This window comes from Cherax quadricarinatus, chromosome 57 (assembly GCF_038502225.1).
Source record: "Cherax quadricarinatus isolate ZL_2023a chromosome 57, ASM3850222v1, whole genome shotgun sequence".
Classification (NCBI taxonomy): Eukaryota; Metazoa; Arthropoda; class Malacostraca; order Decapoda; family Parastacidae; genus Cherax; species Cherax quadricarinatus.
The window spans coordinates 5,475,699-5,497,228 of NC_091348.1; the positions used below are offsets into that span (position 1 = coordinate 5,475,699).

At 44.3% G+C, this 21,530-nt stretch overlaps 1 protein-coding gene across 1 annotated transcript in view; it reads right to left on the reverse strand.

The window, feature by feature from the left end:
- The window catches only part of LOC138854387 (cilia- and flagella-associated protein 52-like), a 49,220-nt gene that overhangs the window by 21,466 nt on the left and 6,224 nt on the right, over positions 1-21,530 (reverse strand). The window contains exon 2 of the mRNA XM_070097277.1: positions 5,727-5,904. Coding sequence (XP_069953378.1) covers positions 5,727-5,904 — 178 coding nt within the window. The remainder of the gene's footprint in view (positions 1-5,726; positions 5,905-21,530) is intronic.

Here is a 21,530-nt window from a genome sequence, read left to right on the forward strand (position 1 = left end):
GGCAGGGGGGAGGGTTGTGCGGGTAGATGGTGTATGGGGTGATAGAAGGGCATGTTTCATAGGAGTGTATGTGCCGGCGTCGAGCAATACACGAGTAAAAGCGGATTTTGTGAGGGAAGACTTATTGTACCATCTGCGGGGATTGCCTGCCATCACGATTATTGGTGGGGATTGGAATTGTGTAATTCGGGGCCAGGATGTTGAACCGAGGGGGGCGGGTTGTGTATTACGTGTTCTGAGGGATGTGTTGAGGGACGTGGGTGTCGTAGATGTTGCAGGGGGAGGAGGTTATATGGTGGAGCACACGTTCATTCGCAAGGGGTATGCTGCAAGACTAGACAGGATTTACGTCATGAAGGGATTGGAGGTCGGGAGGGTGCAAACTTTTGATGTGGGTTTCTCAGACCATAGGGCAGTGATAGTGGATCTGTCGTGGGAAGGTGCCGTGCATATTTACCCCGGCTATTGGAAGTTGAATGTGCGGCTGCTCGGGGGGAAGGGGGGGGGAATGGGTTTTGATGAGTGGTGGAATGGGTTTTGGGGAGATAGGGATCGGGCTATGGAGCTTGTAGAATGGTGGGAGTTGCGGGCGAAACCTGGGATCGCGAATTTTTATAGAGTCAAGGGCCGTGAGGAAGCGAGATGGAGATATGGTTTGCAGAATTATTTGGAGGGACAGTTGCAGGCATGTTACGGGAGGGGGGGTGGGGAGGGGGAAGATATAGCACTGCTTCGAGGTAGGATTGAGGAGATTCATAATGAACGTTTTGACGCGATACGTTTTCGTTCAGGGTTGGACGATGTGTTGTGGGGGGATAAACCGACTGGGTATGTGCTGCGTAAGTTTAGGGAGCGTAGGAGAGTGACCACGTTATTGCAGTTAGAGACTAGTGCGGGAGTTGGTGATTACCCGGAAGGTGAGGTCCTCATCTCCACTGAGAGTATAAGCATTTATGCAGGTGAATGGCTCAGGAGAAAATGGAGAGAAGGTGGGAGGCGGGGCACCTGGCAGGCGTCTTTCGGTAGGGGGGTTCATAAGGCTATAGGAGAAACGGATAGGGTGGGGTTGGAGGCTGATATTAGTGAGGCTGAGGTGGCAGATGCGGTTTTCAGCATGAATACGGGTAAGGCGCCAGGCATTGACGGTTTGCCTATTGACTTTTATAGGGCTCATTGGGGGTGCATGAGGCATTGTTTAGTTGGGGTTTTGAAAAATATGCTAGAGGGAAAGAGAATAGGTGAGTCACAACGTACAGGCATAGTAGTATTAGTACCATAGAAGGAAGGGGCGCGGGCACTGAGTGCTTTCCGGGCAATTTCCTTAATGTGCGCAGACTATAAGGTATTCGCAAAGATTCTAGGGAATAGAATGAAGGCAGTTCTCGGAGCGCTTTTACACAGAGGTCAGTTTGGGATTCCAAGGAGGAGTATGCGGGATGGACACGGGCGCATAAAGGTTTTCTTAGAGGGCTGTGGAGGGGGGGAGGTTCTAGGGGTTGATTGGGAGAATGCGTATGATTGTGTGGACAGGGTGTTTTTGCGTGAGAGTTTGTGTGATTTGGGTTTTGGTGCCAGGGTGGTAGGGTGGGTGGATGCATTGTATGCGGGGGCGATCATGCGTGTGCAGGTGAATGGTAGGTTGGGTTCTGGGATTTGTATGGAGAGGGGCTTGTGGCAGGGTTGCCCACTTTCACAGCTATTATTTGCTTGTGTTCAGAACCCATTTTATGAGCTTGTAGACCGAGAGTTGTGTTGGGAGGGGGTTGAGGGAAATGATGGGGGGTTGTGGGTTACGTTGATGATACGACGATCTTACTTAGTGGAAGGGAGGATTTTTCAAGGGTGGGTAGAGTCATCGAGAAGTTTGGGGCAGTAACAGGAATGAGGGTAAACAAAAGCAAGTCGATGTTGTTAGAGGTGGGCACCTGGGTAGGCGGGAGATTGGGTTAGGGGTTTGGATGGAATGTCGTGGAACAGATTAAGATTTGTGGGATTTGGTACACAGCGGATAGGCAGGACAGTAGAAAGATTAATTCGGAGGCGGTTAGGGACAGGGCGGTGGGTAGGCTCCGTGGCCTTCGGGCCAGAGAGGTTACGTTGCACCAAAAGGGCTGTGATTGTGAATTCGTTGGTATACAGTAAGGTTTGGGGAGAGGCGGCAGTATATCCCTTGAGGAATTGTGATGTAACAGACATCCAGAGGAGGGCATTAAGGTATATATGGGATTATGGGAGGGCGTGGTTGGGATGGTAAGGACTGGGGTTCGTCAGGGGGGATTGGGTTTGGAAACATAAACACATATGCAGTATGATCCTTTGTTGACAACGTTTCGCCCAACACAGTGGGCTTTTTCAAGTCACACACAGATCTGTGTGTGACTTGAGGAAGCCCACTGTGTGGGCGAAACGTTGTCAATATAGGATCACATTAAACTGCATATGTGTTTATGTTTCATTGTGTCTTTATACTATTTATTTTCTCGGGGATTGGGTTTGTTGGCATTGGGGCCCAGGGTGAGGGCAATATATGTCAAGGTGAGATACCTCAGTGGGGATGGGTCAGGGGGCGGCGTGTGGGGGAGGTGATGAGGGACTTTCGTTGTTGGTGGAGTGGGAGGGACCTGGAGGTGTGTGAGGATATGTTGAGGTATATGTTAAGGGTTCGAGATGTGCTTCGTTTGCGAATAGGGAGGCTGGTGGGAGTTGAGTATCGTCGGGAGACGCTGCAAGGGGTGGCTCTCTTCCCCACATATGATTGGAGGGTAATATGGGAGGAATTTCGAAAGCTAAGAATGCCTGCAAGGGTGAGAGAAGTGGTCTACAGATTCCTCATGGGAACATTGGCGTCAAAAGAGGTGTTGAGGCAGATGGGATATGTGAGTGATGCTTCATGTGCGCATTGTGGTGATGTGGAAAATGCCTTCCATGTAGTGTATTTTTGCCCTTTTTTGGAAAATGTAAGGGTGTTGTTGAGGGGTGTTTTTGGGTTATTGGGGGGAAGGGTGGGGGTTCTTAGGGCTTTACTTTTAGACGTGGGAGGAGTGTCTAGTGAGATAGCGAGGGCATTAAGGTATATAATGGTTGATTTTTTGTATGTTTCTTGGGGAATGAGGGAGGTGGGGGGTAATGTCAGAATCAAGGCTTTAGCGGCGAGTTTTTATAGGTCGGTGGGTAGGAATAGGAGCTTATATGGGGGTCAGTGGGTTACTCTTTTTCTGGAGAATTATCGGGGACTGACTGTGGCATGACTGCTACAGTTTTTTAGTTTTCGAGAATCTATGTAAAGGGGGGAATGTATGAGGCAAAGAGGGGAATGTATGAGAGTATAGTTTTACCAACGCTCTTATATGGGTGTGAAGCGTGGGTGATGAATGTTGCAGCGAGGAGAAGGCTGGAGGCAGTGGAGATGTCATGTCTGAGGGCAATGTGTGGTGTGAATATAATGCAGAGAATTCGTAGTTTGGAAGTTAGGAGGAGGTGCGGGACTACCAAAACTGTTGTCCAGAGGGCTGAGGAAGGGTTGTTGAGGTGGTTCGGACATGTAGAGAGAATGGAGCGAAACAGAATGACTTCAAGAGTGTATCAGTCTGTAGTGGAAGGAAGGCGGGGTAGGGGTCGGCCTAGGAAGGGTTGGAGGGAGGGGGTAAAGGAGGTTTTGTGTGCGAGGGGCTTGGACTTCCAGCAGGCATGCGTGAGCGTGTTTGATAGGAGTGAATGGAGACAAATGGTTTTTAATACTTGACGTGCTGTTGGAGTGTGAGCAAAGTAACATTTATGAAGGGATTCAGGGAAACCGGCAGGCCGGACTTGAGTCCTGGAGATGGGAAGTACAGTGCCTGCACTCTGAAGGAGGGGTGTTAATGTTGCAGTTTAAAAACTGTAGTGTAAAGCACCCTTCTGGCAAGACAGTGATGGAGTGAATGATGGTGAAAGTTTTTCTTTTTCGGGCCACCCTGCCTTGGTGGGAATCGGCCGGTGTGATAATAAAAAAAAAAACAAAATAATTGTATGAGAAATGTTTTGGTGTATACTTAATGTTTTGTATATAAAGTTTTGTACAAAATATGCATAAGTGTAACAGGTTTTGTTATGTAGCTTTTTTTGTTAAGGAATGCTCAGGTGTAGGTTCTTCTGTTTCATTCCTAGTTAGGCTTGTTTTTTCTCAGTGTTGAGCTTTTTTGTTAAGTTTTATGTATAACAACATGTAGATTGTATACTGTGTCCTTAAATAAAAATAAAAAAAAAAAAATTCCCTACCTAAACATATACAAAAATAATATATACATAAATAATACCCTGGTATATAATCCTTAGTTATATAGCTTAGAGTCATAATATTATAAACTAGAGGAATGTTTAATTTAGCTATTATTAAAGAGACCCTGAGTATAATATTAAGTGAAAAAATTCCGTATTAATAAATAATTATGACCAAGGGGCATAACATTAGCCAAGGTCATCACTGGAGCTTACACTTAGGTGTCTCCAGCCACTACCCACAAGAATGAACCTCAGGTGCTCTCCAAAGAAGGAAGAGAGAAGCCAGCCGCTGACTGCATATGCATCAAGACCACAGTCCAGGAGAGGAACTCGCATCCAAACACCGAAGACAAAGGAAACCTTGCACGATGAGCAAAGAGCTCATCCCTTCCCTCTTTTTTCCTGCGAAGACTGCAGCATTTGCTGGGGTGGTGGAAGAATACTAAAGATATCTAGTGCCCACAAAGCATCCTTTGAGCTCATTTACACGAGACCTACTCAGACAATGATCAAGATCAGTCCCAGATACGACAGCTGATGCTCATAGAGAAGGGACTGCACATGGAGAGAAAGCTGTCGAACTTGGGACCAGGTAAAATGAACAACCACCGTCTTTCGAAGGGAAAAACCTATAGCTGTTAGATATAGCTCACTCTGCCCACTCCAGGATGAGGGCGCAATAATTACTACTGTGGAAGTTAAAAAACCTGACCATCTGAAGTCCAAATACATAGAAATGGAACAGAGAGAGAGCTATGTCTAAGAAGGTATCATGAAACGCCTGCTACACTGCACCCCATATCCCATATTGGGTACTGAACTCTGAATCTATTAAATGTTCTTAAATATGTAGCTCCTCTAGCCAAATTAATTTTTAATTAAATTTTTGATATTTCACCTTCCTGAACATAATTGTTTTATTAACGTAAGGATTCAGATTCACATGCGTCGTGGCTACACTTTACAGCTGATGTATTGATAATCAGATTACGACCTTTGTTTATGAATTTGATTGTGGTATACCATGTAATGACAGTTATAAATTCGTATTGTTATTATAACCAGGGGGAGCGCTAAACAAGTAGGATTATACAGCGCACGTGGGGGGTGGGGGTGTTAGGTATTCAGGCTCAATTCAGGGAACCGGAGCACAGATCTAATTCCCTAAATCAAGAGCCCCTCACCAGGGTCAAGGAACCTCCCTTGGGGGGTATAAATTCGTAATATGAAATCTAGCTGAAGGAGGAAATATCTTAATCATTTATGCCGAAAGAGTTGTTTAGTTCTTAATTAGGCAGCAACCTATGGAATAATGAAACCTCTCCTGGGGAAGTAATCCCTAGTCCCTACCTCTAGATACAAATCAAACTCCACCACTCAGCCTCGGGTGATCTTGACTAAGCTACGATCTTGACTAAGCTACGATCTTGACTAGGCTACGTTCCCCTGGTGGTGCTGGGACCTACTGGTAAGTGGTCTCCTGCTGGGGATGTGCCAGATGACGAGGTAGCCGTCTAGGATGCCTCCGAGGCTCACCACGTACTCCTCCCCTGCCGTGACGCCCACTGCTGCCACTTCCTCCCGATGGACGGTGTAGCTGCCGTACTCCTGACGATTGTCGTATGTCCACACTACCACTCTCGCCTGCAGGATAGAGTTACACTTAAAATACACATTATATTCATGGGGAAGGACTAAACCTGTAAGGGTCACACAGTGCCAAGAATATGGATGGCAGTCAGGATCAGCCCAGTGAAGGGTATAGTTCCAGTTCCCTGCATTAACAAATCCTTCACCCTGAAGAGAAATACACAAAAAATGCTATTCTGACCTGTGTTCACGGTAGCCAAGCTACTTTACATCTCTTAAGATCTGCCTCATATGAGTCTGTCATACTATTGGAGTAATGTCTCCCAGAGCTCATTTACATATGAACTCTAGAGGAGTAAGCCTCAAATACTTAAGTAGGTGTAAGAGTAGTATAGATATCTGGTGACTTATATATATATATACATACATCTAGGTTTTTCTCCTTTTTCTAAATAGCTCTTGTTCTTTTTTATTTCTTCTATTGTCCATGGGGAAGTGGAAAAGAATCTTTCCTCCGTAAGCCATGCGTGTCGTATGAGGCGACTAAAATGCCGGGAGCAATGGGCTAGTAACCCCTTCTCCTGTATACAATTACTAAAAAAGAGAAGAAGAAAAACTTTATAAAACTGGGTTGCTTAAATGTGCGTGGATGTAGTGCGGATGACAAGAAACAGATGATTGCTGATGTTATGAATGAAAAGAAGTTGGATGTCCTGGCCCTAAGCGAAACAAAGCTGAAGGGGGTAGGAGAGTTTCAGTGGGGGGAAATAAATGGGATTAAATCTGGAGTATCTGAGAGAGTTAGAGCAAAGGAAGGGGTAGCAGTAATGTTAAATGATCAGTTATGGAAGGAGAAAAGAGAATATGAATGTGTAAATTCAAGAATTATGTGGATTAAAGTAAAGGTTGGATGCGAGAAGTGGGTCATAATAAGCGTGTATGCACCTGGAGAAGAGAGGAATGCAGAGGAGAGAGAGAGATTTTGGGAGATGTTAAGTGAATGTATAGGAGCCTTTGAACCAAGTGAGAGAGTAATTGTGGTAGGGGACTTGAATGCTAAAGTAGGAGAAACTTTTAGAGAGGGTGTGGTAGGTAAGTTTGGGGTGCCAGGTGTAAATGATAATGGGAGCCCTTTGATTGAACTTTGTATAGAAAGGGGTTTAGTTATAGGTAATACATATTTTAAGAAAAAGAGGATAAATAAGTATACACGATATGATGTAGGGCGAAATGACAGTAGTTTGTTGGATTATGTATTGGTAGATAAAAGACTGTTGAGTAGACTTCAGGATGTACATGTTTATAGAGGGGCCACAGATATATCAGATCACTTTCTAGTTGTAGCTACACTGAGAGTAAAAGGTAGATGGGATACAAGGAGAATAGAAGCATCAGGGAAGAGAGAGGTGAAGGTTTATAAACTAAAAGAGGAGGCAGTTAGGGTAAGATATAAACAGCTATTGGAGGATAGATGGGCTAATGAGAGCATAGGCAATGGGGTCGAAGAGGTATGGGGTAGGTTTAAAAATGTAGTGTTAGAGTGTTCAGCAGAAGTTTGTGGTTACAGGAAAGTGGGTGCAGGAGGGAAGAGGAGCGATTGGTGGAATGATGATGTAAAGAGAGTAGTAAGGGAGAAAAAGTTAGCATATGAGAAGTTTTTACAAAGTAGAAGTGATGCAAGGAGGGAAGAGTATATGGAGAAAAAGAGAGAAGTTAAGAGAGTGGTGAAGCAATGTAAAAAGAGAGCAAATGAGAGAGTGGGTGAGATGTTATCAACAAATTTTGTTGAAAATAAGAAAAAGTTTTGGAGTGAGATTAACAAGTTAAGAAAGCCTAGAGAACAAATGGATTTGTCAGTTAAAAATAGGAGAGGAGAGTTATTAAATGGAGAGTTAGAGGTATTGGGAAGATGGAAGGAATATTTTGAGGAATTGTTAAATGTTGATGAAGATAGGGAAGCTGTGATTTCGTGTATAGGGCAAGGAGGAATAACATCTTGTAGGAGTGAGGAAGAGCCAGTTGTGAGTGTGGGGGAAGTTCGTGAGGCAGTAGGTAAAATGAAAGGGGGTAAGGCAGCCGGGATTGATGGGATAAAGATAGAAATGTTAAAAGCAGGTGGGGATATAGTTTTGGAGTGGTTGGTGCAATTATTTAATAAATGTATGGAAGAGGGTAAGGTACCTAGGGATTGGCAGAGAGCATGCATAGTTCCTTTGTATAAAGGCAAAGGGGATAAAAGAGAGTGCAAAAATTATAGGGGGATAAGTCTGTTGAGTGTACCTGGTAAAGTGTATGGTAGAGTTATAATTGAAAGAATTAAGAGTAAGACGGAGAATAGGATAGCAGATGAACAAGGAGGCTTTAGGAAAGGTAGGGGGTGTGTGGACCAGGTGTTTACAGTGAAACATATAAGTGAACAGTATTTAGATAAGGCTAAAGAGGTCTTTGTGGCATTTATGGATTTGGAAAAGGCGTATGACAGGGTGGATAGGGGGGCAATGTGGCAGATGTTGCAAGTGTATGGTGTAGGAGGTAGGTTACTGAAAGCAGTGAAGAGTTTTTACGAGGATAGTGAGGCTCAAGTTAGAGTATGTAGGAAAGAGGGAAATTTTTTCCCAGTAAAAGTAGGCCTTAGACAAGGATGTGTGATGTCACCGTGGTTGTTTAATATATTTATAGATGGGGTTGTAAGAGAAGTAAATGCGAGGGTCTTGGCAAGAGGCGTGGAGTTAAAAGATAAAGAATCACACACAAAGTGGGAGTTGTCACAGCTGCTCTTTGCTGATGACACTGTGCTCTTGGGAGATTCTGAAGAGAAGTTGCAGAGATTGGTGGATGAATTTGGTAGGGTGTGCAAAAGAAGAAAATTAAAGGTGAATACAGGAAAGAGTAAGGTTATGAGGATAACAAAAAGATTAGGTGATGAAAGATTGAATATCAGATTGGAGGGAGAGAGTATGGAGGAGGTGAACGTATTCAGATATTTGGGAGTGGACGTGTCAGCGGATGGGTCTATGAAAGATGAGGTGAATCATAGAATTGATGAGGGAAAAAGAGTGAGTGGTGCACTTAGGAGTCTGTGGAGACAAAGAACTTTGTCCTTGGAGGCAAAGAGGGGAATGTATGAGAGTATAGTTTTACCAACGCTCTTATATGGGTGTGAAGCGTGGGTGATGAATGTTGCAGCGAGGAGAAGGCTGGAGGCAGTGGAGATGTCATGTCTGAGGGCAATGTGTGGTGTGAATATAATGCAGAGAATTCGTAGTTTGGAAGTTAGGAGGAGGTGCGGGATTACCAAAACTGTTGTCCAGAGGGCTGAGGAAGGGTTGTTGAGGTGGTTCGGACATGTAGAGAGAATGGAGCGAAACAGAATGACTTCAAGAGTGTATCAGTCTGTAGTGGAAGGAAGGCGGGGTAGGGGTCGGCCTAGGAAGGGTTGGAGGGAGGGGGTAAAGGAGGTTTTGTGTGCGAGGGGCTTGGACTTCCAGCAGGCATGCGTGAGCGTGTTTGATAGGAGTGAATGGAGACAAATGGTTTTTAATACTTGACGTGCTGTTGGAGTGTGAGCAAAGTAACATTTATGAAGGGATTCAGGGAAACCGGCAGGCCGGACTTGAGTCCTGGAGATGGGAAGTACAGTGCCTGCACTCTGAAGGAGGGGTGTTAATGTTGCAGTTTAAAAACTGTAGTGTAAAGCACCCTTCTGGCAAGACAGTGATGGAGTGAATGATGGTGAAAGTTTTTCTTTTTCGGGCCACCCTGCCTTGGTGGGAATCGGCCAGTGTGATAAAAAAAATAAAAAAAATATATATATATATATATATATATATATATATATATACATTATATATATATATATGTATATATATATATATATACATATATGTATATATATATATACCTGCGCCTCCCCCACCTAATTCCCAGGGGAAGTTTTCCCCTTCCTAAAATCCCAGCCCCTATATCCATAGGCCACCACGGTCAAGTTCACTACCTTCCACGCACCATACCCACCCAGCATGTCATATTCCACTCCTATTGTCTATATAGCAGATGGATGCCAATCAGGAGGAAGCAAGCAGCCAGGGAAATGGCACGGCTGGCAATACTAGGAGAGGCAAGTGTCGGTCATGCTTACAGCTTCGTTGTCTCAACTCTAATGGTTTCCTCCGCAAACACGGTAGTTGCCCTGGTTCAGGATGTCCTCCTGTGGAAAGTGATGATCCAGAGCCACCTCAGGCACCTGAACCCACTCCAACAGATTTCATCTCATCAGACAATCTCTTGGAAGCAATTAAAGCAACAGGTACCAGGACACTCACACATATTCCCAAAGCAGCCCGTCCACACGCAGCTGGGAAACTTACAGACCTCCTGAAAAAAGTAAACGATGGTTCCACTATCTTAAATGCTCCACCAACCATCAAGGCATGGCACAACTTGCTACTTTTTGGCAATGTCTGCTTAGCTGTGCCGGAAAGAAGGGGAAAGAGGCTAGCCTCAATGATAATTAAATCCTTAAGAGATTTTCCTAGAGTTGATAACCTCATTCGCCTTCCCCGTCAACACAAAAAAGGGAGAGGCAGAACCCCCACTCACTCTACTGACAGTGAAAAAGTCAGAGTCCAGGTGAGCAAGAAAATTGAAGAGGGCAACACAGTGGGGGCAATCAGAATTATTACCAGTGAAGATACAGTTGCTCCCAGGGATGCTGACACGGCTGAAGCACTTAGAGGAAAGCACCCTGCCAGGGAAACCAGTGGCACCAACAGTTCCAACACCTCTGTCCCCACTATGGAACCATTGATTGTGGAAGACTCAGACATTTACAAAGCAATAATGTCGTTCCCATCTGGCTCTGCTGGGGGTTACACTGGAATAAGGCCACAGCATTTAAAGGAAATGGTTAATCCAGTTATTGGGGAAATTGCAGAGACACTGCTTTCAGAGATCACAAGGTTCGTCAACAATTCCTTGGCTGGTCTGATTCCTGATGAAATTAGACCTTTCTTTTTTGGTGCAACACTTTGTGCACTTAAAAAGAAGGATGGAGGAATTCGGCCAATTGCAGTAGGCAACACGTTACGCCGCCTCGTATCCAAAGCTGCTGTCCGAAGTATTCGTGCACAGGCAGCCATGATGCTTCAACCAAACCAGCTTGGCTTTGGGGTCTCTCAAGGAAGTGAAGCAGCGGTTCATGCAACAAGGGCGTATATCAACAACCTGCCTGAGGACAATGCAGTGGTAAAATTAGATTTCAAGAATGCGTTCAATCTCCTGAAAAGAGACGTGGTATTAGCAGCAGTACAAGAACATTTCCCTGGTCTCTTCCCTTTTGTTTCAGCTGGGTATAGCAAGGAATCAATGCTTCTCTTTGGAGAGCATGAAATCACATCATCGGAGGGTGTCCAACAAGGAGATCCTCTTGCACCATTTCTCTTCTGTATAGCAGTTAGGGAAATCACAGTCAGACTGACCAGCGAGCTAAACATCTGGTTCCTAGATGATGGCACACTAGCAGGTACAAAGGAGTCCCTCCTACATGACCTTACACAGGTAATGACACGGGGACAGGAAATGGGTCTCATCCTGAATCCATCCAAATGTGAAATCATCTCAGTCAGTCAACAAGTGATAAATGCAGTGAGATCAAAACTACCAGGAGCAGCAGTCATTGCCCCCACAAATAGTGTCTTGCTAGGAGCACCTCTGGGAAGCAATGCCATTGACACAATTCTCAGGAAGAAATTGGAAGAGTTAAGGAGAATGGAACAACGAATAGGCAATCTGGACACCCACGATGCCTTGTACCTTCTCACAAAGTGCTTGAGTCTGCCCAGGTTGACATATTTCCTAAGATGTGCACCTTCATATGATAACCCTATACTGCACGAATATGACAGTATTCTGAGGCAGATTTTTACGAAAGTACTTAACCTTACTCTAGAAGACGGGCAGTGGAACCAAGCTACACTTCCAGTCAGACTAGGAGGCATTGGTGTCCGCAAGTCATCACAGATTGCGTTACCTGCTTTTCTGTCCTCGTGTATTGCATCCAGAGAGCTTGTAGCAGCGATTCTCCCTGAACATCTTAGGGACAAGATTGGAGTCCAGGACCAAAAATTCATTGACGGAGCAATGATCTGGGATAATCTAACGGGCTCTGGAACCAGACCTGCTCCCCCCAACAACTACAAACAATCGCACTGGGATGGTCCAATAGTGGAAAATATAGCCTCAACAATGCTTCAGAGTGTGTCAGGGAAGGATAGAGCCCGCCTCCTGGCAGTGAGAGCCCCTCATGCTGGGGACTTTCTGTTGGCTGTTCCCAACTCCAGCCTTGGCACACGCCTCGACCCACAGACCATCCGCATCGGTGTTGCCCTTCGACTTGCCGCCCCTATTCTCGCCGAACACAGGTGTATTTGTGGCAGTGAAGCAGCAGACCGATTCGGGTACCATGGTCTTGTGTGCCGTAAATCCGAGGGAAAGATTGCAAGACATGAGGAGGTTAATAACATTATCAAGAGGAGCCTCACAACAGCTGGATGCCCAGCAGTAAGGGAGCCACCCCAACTATGCAGATCTGATGGCAGCCAGAAGCGTCCAGATGGTATCACCCTTCAAGCCTGGACAGATGGGAAGCAGGTGGTGTGGGACTATACATGTGCATCTACCTTGGCTGATACCTATCTCCAATACACCAGGGAGGAAGGAGGGGCAGCTGCCAGCTTCAGGGAGTCCCAAAAGTCTAGAAAATATGGAGAACTTGCCCATCATTATATGTTTGTTCCCATAGGCTCAGAGACCCTTGGCTCATGGGGAAAGAGTGCATCTAAATTCCTTAAGGAGCTGGGAAAAAGACTCATCAGGGTAACTAGGGATCCCAGGGCAGCTAGTTTTCTGTTCCAGCGGCTCAGTGCGGCTGTTCAAAGGGGTAATGCCTGCTGTATTTTGGGCACACGCCCCAGCTCTGAGGAGCTGGATGAGATTTTCGCCTTATAATCGGTGATACACACGTAACAACATGTACCGTATATGCCACCTTTATATCAACAATGTATCTCTTAAATCTTCTGTACCATATTATGTAATAAAATATTCCTATCCACCCTGAACATTTAGTAAGTAAAAACTTCAACAGTGTCATAAATTACGTTTTAGAAATTATGAATTTCTTTCGGACAATTGCAAAAACACCGTGAATTTAGAAATTTTATGGAGGAGCTGGAACTTGAAGAAAAGCCAAGTGATCTTTCATTCTACTGTATTATAAGATGGCTATCAAGTAAAAATCTTAAGAATAAATTTGTTACTCTTTTTGAACCAGTCATTGGTTTCATGAAAAATAAGAAAAAAAAAAAGAAATTCCCACAACTAGAAGATCGTGGATGTGTACAGGATCAGATGCTCTTTACAGATGTAATGCATCACCTCCAGTATTTAAATCTGGTACTTCAAGGATCGAAGTTATTACAGAACTTGGACAATCAGTTTTCAGTTTTCGGAATAAAATGAAGCTTTTTTTTCAGAGATATCTGACAACAAAGGAATTTGACCACTTTCCCAACCTTAAATTAAGAATAACTACTTTTCCTGGTATTGAAATTAAATTAAGTAAATTGAAACAATGCGAACGAAACTCAGATATACCTTATAATGATTTTGAGAACAGGTCTGAGAAACTAAAAACGTTGAAGCCATGTTTTGAATTTCTTGTGAATTCTTTAGTGATTGATGTCATCAACGATGGATGTCCTGTTGTTGCATCTTTAGTGATTGATGTAATCAACGATGGAGATCCTGTGTTGTTGCAGCTTTTGCCTCTGATGTTGCTTCAATAGAAACAGCTTATTGAGCTCCAGGAATATGTGGGCTTGAAGCTAGCACATAAAAGGTCATCACTAACTTTTAGAAACAAATTCCAGAAGCCAAGTATCCCAATCTTCAGAAAACTGTCTTCTGACTACTCTTTGTTTCTGGAACAACTTACCGCTGTGATCTCTCTTCTCTGTAATGATATTTATCAAAACATCGTGTTATCCTCACTAACATCCACCTCACTGAACTTATTACAGCTTTAACATCCTACCAGCCAGATTTTAAAATATAAACACAAATGCAGTATAATGTGATCCTTTATTGACTACGTTTCGCCCACACAGTGGGCTTTTTCAAGTCACAAACAGAACTACCTGGGGTGGAAGGAACGCGAGTATTTATAGTCCGGCTGAGGTCAGGTGAAGAATGCTGCATCTGATGATGTACCGAGTTGGGTTGTAGAGTCTAAAAACTTGGGTAGCTTGGAAAGGAGACTGGACAAGTTTGTGAGCAGACCTTCTACAGTGTTCTTATGTGGGATAGCGATGAAGAAGTTTCTTGGCAAGTGGTTCAGCTATGTTATAGAAGCCACTATTCTGGTTGAAGTTGTCGGATATAGAAATAAGTGATGATTCCAGGATTCTTCGGTATTGGGTGTTGTCTTCTGTGGCGATAAGTCTTGAGTTTCTGTAGTTTATCAAGTGGTTGTGTGAATTACGGTGTTGTACGCAGGCATTCCTTGTGTCGTCAGACCTGCTTGCGTATTGGTGTTCTGAAATACGTGTTTGGAGGTCCCTTGATGTTTCGCCCACGTATAACTTGTTGCAGTCATTACAAGGGATTATGTATACCCCTGCAGAGGATGGAGGCTTGTCCTGCCTACTACTGGTGATGTCCTTGATGGTCGTGGTTGTGGAGGTAGATACTTGGAATGATGTTTTGGCAAAGATGTTGGAAACATGTTTGGCAATGGAGTTGGTGGGAAGGACTATGTATCTCTTCTCGGCAGTGTCTTCTCTGGGTGTGTTGAAGATGTTTAGTGCTCGCCGTCTGCAGTCTCTGATGAAGTGACGAGGATAGTGGAGTTTGGAAAATACCTGTTCAATTATAGTGCATTCTTCCTCAAGGAACTCGTTGCTGCAGATTCTGAGTGCACGCAGGAAGAAGCCTATAATTACACCACGTTTGGTTTTGGTGTCGTGGTGAGAGTAGAAGTGGAGAAGATCGTTTTGGTTGGTGGGTTTTCGATAGACTTTAAAACGAAGTTCGTGGTCAGCTTTGCAGAGTAGAACATCAAGAAAAGGAAGAGTGTTGTCGACCTCTTCTTCAAGTGTGAACTGGACTATAATTGAACAGGTATTTTCCAAACTCCACTATCCTCGTCACTTCATCAGAGACTGCAGACGGCGAGCACTAAACATCTTCAACACACCCAGAGAAGACACTGCCGAGAAGAGATACATAGTCCTTCCCACCAACTCCATTGCCAAACATGTTTCCAACATCTTTGCCAAAACATCATTCCAAGTATCTACCTCCACAACCACGACCATCAAGGACATCACCAGTAGTAGGCAGGACAAGCCTCCATCCTCTGCAGGGGTATACATAATCCCTTGTAATGACTGCAACAAGTTATACGTGGGCGAAACATCAAGGGACCTCCAAACACGTATTTCAGAACACCAATACGCAAGCAGGTCTGACGACACAAGGAATGCCTGCGTACAACACCGTAATTCACACAACCACTTGATAAACTACAGAAACTCAAGACTTATCGCCACAGAAGACAACACCCAATACCGAAGAATCCTGGAATCATCACTTATTTCTATATCCGACAACTTCAACCAGAATAGTGGCTTCTATAACATAGCTGAACCACTTGCCAAGAAACTTCTTCATCGCTATCCCACATAAGAACACTGTAGAAGGTCTGCTCACAAACTTGTCCAGTCTCCTTTCCAAGCTACCCAAGTTTTTAGACTCTACAACCCAACTCGGTACATCATCAGATGCAGCATTCTTCACCTGACCTCAGCCGGACTATAAATACTCGCGTTCCTTCCACCCCAGGTAGTTCTGTTTGTGACTTGAAAAAGCCCACTGTGTGGGCGAAACGTAGTCAATAAAGGATCACATTATACTGCATTTGTGTTTATATTGCCATTGTGTCGGTATTTTATACCATTTATTTCCAATTCTTGCACTTCGACTGTTAGCATAAAATACCATCATATGTTTCCCGTGTGAAAAAAAATAATAATAATCCCTGACAAACACACACATACACACACACACACACACACACACACACACACACACAAGAGGCGGGGCCAGGAGCTAGGACTCGACCCTTGCAACCTCAACTAGGTGAGTACAACTAGGCGAGTACACAGAGCAGGGCAAGGCAGAGCAAGTACACACAGAACCACCCTCAGAACCCCACAGCCAAACACGTTAACCCAACACAACCCACAATTCCCACTTACAGCTCCCTCCTCACACTATGCTGTGGAATCCCACACCGCCAGGTCACCCACCAGAGAGAGAGGGGTGGGAAGACTGCAATTTTTTGGACTGTGAACGTTGTGTCAGAGGAAAGAAAGTCTCCCTGAAAGCATTGAGTATACATAGTGTATAGTGTATACTACAGTGGCTCCCTAGTATATTGATGATAAAGGCTAAAGTGTCATTTGAAAACAGGTGAATTTGTAAATGAAGTGATAAGCCTATAGAGGCAGGTGCCAGAAGTCGCCAGAAACTTACCACAGGTCAGCTGTTTTTAATAATCTTCCTGGCCTGCTAGTGTACTCGCATATAATCTAGTGATACCAGTGAATAGCAGAATACAGTGTTGTAGTAGCAACTAACCAGTATTATAATGGTACTTAGTGGAGTGGAGTGACTTTCATTAGTTTCATTTTCTTGAAATACGAGACGTTACTGTGAATTTCATATAACCTGTAGTTACCAGCGGTCGCAATATACACAACGAGAAGCAATTATTACTACAGAAAAAGCGTCCTTCCTCCAAAATTTGCACCAGTCAACTATAGTGATAATATAGCATTTATTGTGGTGGAGACGGAAAAACAAAAAATAGAAAAGCCAGATACAGCGATTGATAAACAAAGAGGTCGACTGTACGTCATTGTAGGAGCTGCCAGATATCACCGGCTCTTCAACACGCAAGTTATACTTTTGTATCAGTTCACAATTACTCGGATAATTTCCAGTAGATCCTTCATGTGTTAGCTCAAATCACCGACCAGCATGTTTTAAATAAGTAACTGATCAGAGCAGATGGGTCCGAACCCTTGACTGGTCCGAACCCGGGACTGGCCAGTTTCGTTGGACAATAAAGCAGACTGTAAACGGATGGGTTTGTAGGCGCCCTTATAAACACAAACATTAAAAATCAGGAACGTGACGGTAAGCTGTCCAATATACAAAAACAGTTAGAAACAGAAATACAAATAGCTAGAGCTTCATTTAAAGGTTATTAATAGAATATTCAAGAGGTTGCTAGTAGAATTGCAGTAAATCAACCATTCAAATCATTATGAAGCTGTGTGTAGTCTGTGGTCAGTCAAACAAACGGGCTTCCACATGGGTAAATTGTCATTTTTGTGGAAATTGGTGTCACGCCCCTTGTGCAGATATCCAAGAACTAGCTACAAGCAGTGTTAAAACAGGGAAGTGTTTTTGGGTATGCCCAAATGAGGATAAATCTGTGGACTAAAATCACAAGGGTATTAAAAGAGGACAACATCAAAGCTGCTTTCATAGAAAACCTGGAAGCTTTCTACAACAGATGGGAACATAAAAAGTCTGGGCTGAATGGTACTGCCCTTGATACTGGCCATGTAGTCAGAAACTGTAAGGCTGGAGGTGATGTCCTGGTAGTCAGTAAATGTGGGGCTGATAGTGCTGTCCTGGGAGACAGTAATGAAGCTGGAAGACAGTAATGGTGAAGCTGGAGGTGCTGTCCTGGGAGACAGTAATGGTGAAGCTGGAGATGCTGTCCTGGGAGACAGTAATGGTGAAGCTGGAGATTTTGTCCAGGTAGTCGGGAATTATACGCAGGAAGGAATACATATAAATGACCTCATAGGGGACAGGAGCCATAGTAGGGAAACAAGTGTAGTCAAAGATAAGATAAAACCAATATTGCAAACTAGAAATACCGCAGGAAATAGCAAACAAGAGGACTCCACTAGCAATAGTGAGGATATATTACCAAAAACAACTGGTGGGAGCTCCATTGTTGGTGCTAGGGAGGATAGAAGTAAGACAGGGAAACATGCACCAACAGGGAATACAGTCACAGAAACCCAAGGCAAACGGAAACCAAGCCTGTGCACATACTATGCACTTGGTATCTGCTGGCATGGGAAATCTGGAAAAACAGATGGGACGTGCAACTATGACCACCCTAGAAAATGTCATGCCCATATGACAACAGGAAAATGCAAACTCCCTTCCTGTAAGCTTTTTCACCCTGAACTGTGTACCTCTTCAGTACAGGAAAGACTGTGCTATAACTTAAATTGCCAGGCATACCATCTAAAGGGGACAAAAAGATACAAAACATCCAGGCCATGGGAAAACCTGGGTAGCCACAGCCACTCAAGAGGGAGAGGTTTTTTAGTGCCAGGAAGGAAAAAAAAACTGGCAGGAAATGGCAGAAATCGTACACCAAATCCAGTCATTCCTGGAGTGGAACCACAGTCGATGGCCTCCACTCCAAACCAACAGATACAGATACTAATGCCGGAAAAAAAATCCCCCCCCAGTACCAACAATACCACCAGTCCGATAACATTCTTCTTTGCAAATATACAGGGTCTAAAGCCAGCAACAAACAACAAAATACCTTTCATCCGTGGACTGCTTGCAGAGGCAAAGGCAATGTTCGCGGCTTTCACTGAGACCCACATAAAGGATCACTTGGACAACGAAATATGGATCCCAGGTTACAACCTATACAGATGTGACAGAGTGAACAGGCAAAAGGGGGGGGGGTTGGCCTGTACATTGCAGAGTCACTTGTTTGCACAGAACTGCTTAATGCCTCAAATGATGTAGTGGAAGTTTTAGCAGTAAAGGTCGAGAACCAAAACCTAGTCATTGTGGTAGTCTACAAGCCTCCGGATGCAACATCCCAGCAATTCCAGGAACAGCTGTTAAAAATTGACCACTGTCTGGAAAATCTTCCAGCTCCTGCACCCAACATCTTGCTCCTGGGGGATTTCAACTTAAGGCACCTAAAATGGAGGAATATAGCAAATAATATTGTTGCAGTAATAACACCAGGAGGCAGCTCTGATGAAAACTCACACTCACACGAGCTTTTAAATCTCTGCACAAAATTCAATTTAAACCAGCAAATAATAGAGCCTACTAGACTGGAGAATACACTAGACCTCATCTTCACTAACAATGATGATCTGATAAGAAATGTCACCATATCAAAAACAATATACTCAGATCACAACATAATTGAGGTTCAGACATGTATGCGTGGAGCCCCAGACCGACATAATGAGACTAGTCACGAGGGAGCATTCACCAAATTCAACTTCAATAACAAAAACATAAAGTGGGACCAAGTAAACCAAGTCCTAACCGATATAAGCTGGGAAGATATACTAAGCAACACAGACCCCAACTTATGCCTAGAACAGATTAACTCGGTGGCACTCGATGTATGCACAAGGCTTATTCCTCTAAGAAAAAGGAGGAGTAGATGTAAAATAGAAAGAGACAGGCGCTCCCTTTACAGGCGACGGAAAAGAATAACAGAGCGGCTAAAAGAGGTCAATATATCTGAAATGCGTAGGGAGACACTGGTCAGAGAAATAGCAAGCATCGAACTTAAGCTAAAAGAATCCTTTAGGAGTCAGGAATCGCGGGAAGAACTAAAAGCCATAAATGAAATCGAAAGAAACCCAAAGTATTTCTTCTCCTATGCCAAATCAAAATCGAGAACAACGTCCAGTATTGGGCCCCTACTTAAACAAGATGGGTCCTACACAGATGACAGCAAGGAAATGAGTGAGCTACTCAAGTCCCAATATGACTCAGTTTTTAGCAAGCCGCTAACCAGACTGAGAGTCGAAGATCAAAATGAATTTTTTATGAGAGAGCCACAAAATTTGATTAACACAAGCCTATCCGATGTTATCCTGACGCCAAATGACTTCGAACAGGCGATAAATGACATGCCCATGCACTCTGCCCCAGGGCCAGACTCATGGAACTCTGTGTTCATCAAGAACTGCAAGAAGCCCCTATCACGAGCCTTTTCCATCCTATGGAGAGGGAGCATGGACACGGGGGTCGTCCCACAGTTACTAAAAACAACAGACATAGCCCCACTCCACAAAGGGGGCAGTAAAGCAACAGCAAAGAACTACAGACCAATAGCACTAACATCCCATATCATAAAAATCTTTGAAAGGGTCCTAAGAAGCAAGATCACCACCCATCTAGAAACCCATCAGTTACACAACCCAGGGCAACATGGGTTTAGAACAGGTCGCTCCTGTCTGTCTCAACTATTGGATCACTACGACAAGGTCCTAAATGCACTAGAAGACAAAAAGAATGCAGATGTAATATATACAGACTTTGCAAAAGCCTTCGACAAGTGTGACCATGGCGTAATAGCGCACAAAATGCGTGCTAAAGGAATAACAGGAAAAGTCGGTCGATGGATCTATAATTTCCTCACTAACAGAACACAGAGAGTAGTCGTCAACAGAGTAAAGTCCGAGGCAGCTACGGTGAAAAGCTCTGTTCCACAAGGCACAGTACTCGCTCCCATCTTGTTCCTCATCCTCATATCCGACATAGACAAGGATGTCAGCCACAGCACCGTGTCTTCCTTTGCAGATGACACCCGAATCTGCATGACAGTGTCTTCCATTGCAGACACTGCAAGGCTCCAGGCGGACATCAACCAAATCTTTCAGTGGGCTGCAGAAAACAATATGAAGTTCAACGATGAGAAATTTCAATTACTCAGATATGGTAAACATGAGGAAATTAAATCTTCATCAGAGTACAAAACAAATTCTGGCCACAAAATAGAGCGAAACACCAACGTCAAAGACCTGGGAGTGATCATGTCGGAGGATCTCACCTTCAAGGACCATAACATTGTATCAATCGCATCTGCTAGAAAAATGACAGGATGGATAATGAGAACCTTCAAAACTAGGGAGGCCAAGCCCATGATGACACTCTTCAGGTCACTTGTTCTATCTAGGCTGGAATATTGCTGCACACTAACAGCACCTTTCAAGGCAGGTGAAATTGCCGACCTAGAAAATGTACAGAGAACTTTCACGGCGCGCATAACGGAGATAAAACACCTCAATTACTGGGAGCGCTTGAGGTTCCTAAACCTGTATTCCCTGGAACGCAGGAGGGAGAGATACATGATTATATACACCTGGAAAATCCTAGAGGGACTAGTACCGAACTTGCACACGAAAATCACTCACTACGAAAGCAAAAGACTTGGCAGACGATGCACCATCCCCCCAATGAAAAGCAGGGGTGTCACTAGCACGTTAAGAGACCATACAATAAGTGTCAGGGGCCCGAGACTGTTCAACTGCCTCCCAGCACACATAAGGGGGATTACCAACAGACCCCTGGCAGTCTTCAAGCTGGCACTGGACAAGCACCTAAAGTCAGTTCCTGATCAGCCGGGCTGTGGCTCGTACGTTGGTTTGCGTGCAGCCAGCAGCAACAGCCTGGTTGATCAGGCTCTGATCCACCAGGAGGCCTGGTCACAGACCGGGCCGCGGGGGCGTTGACCCCCGGAACTCTCTCCAGGTAAA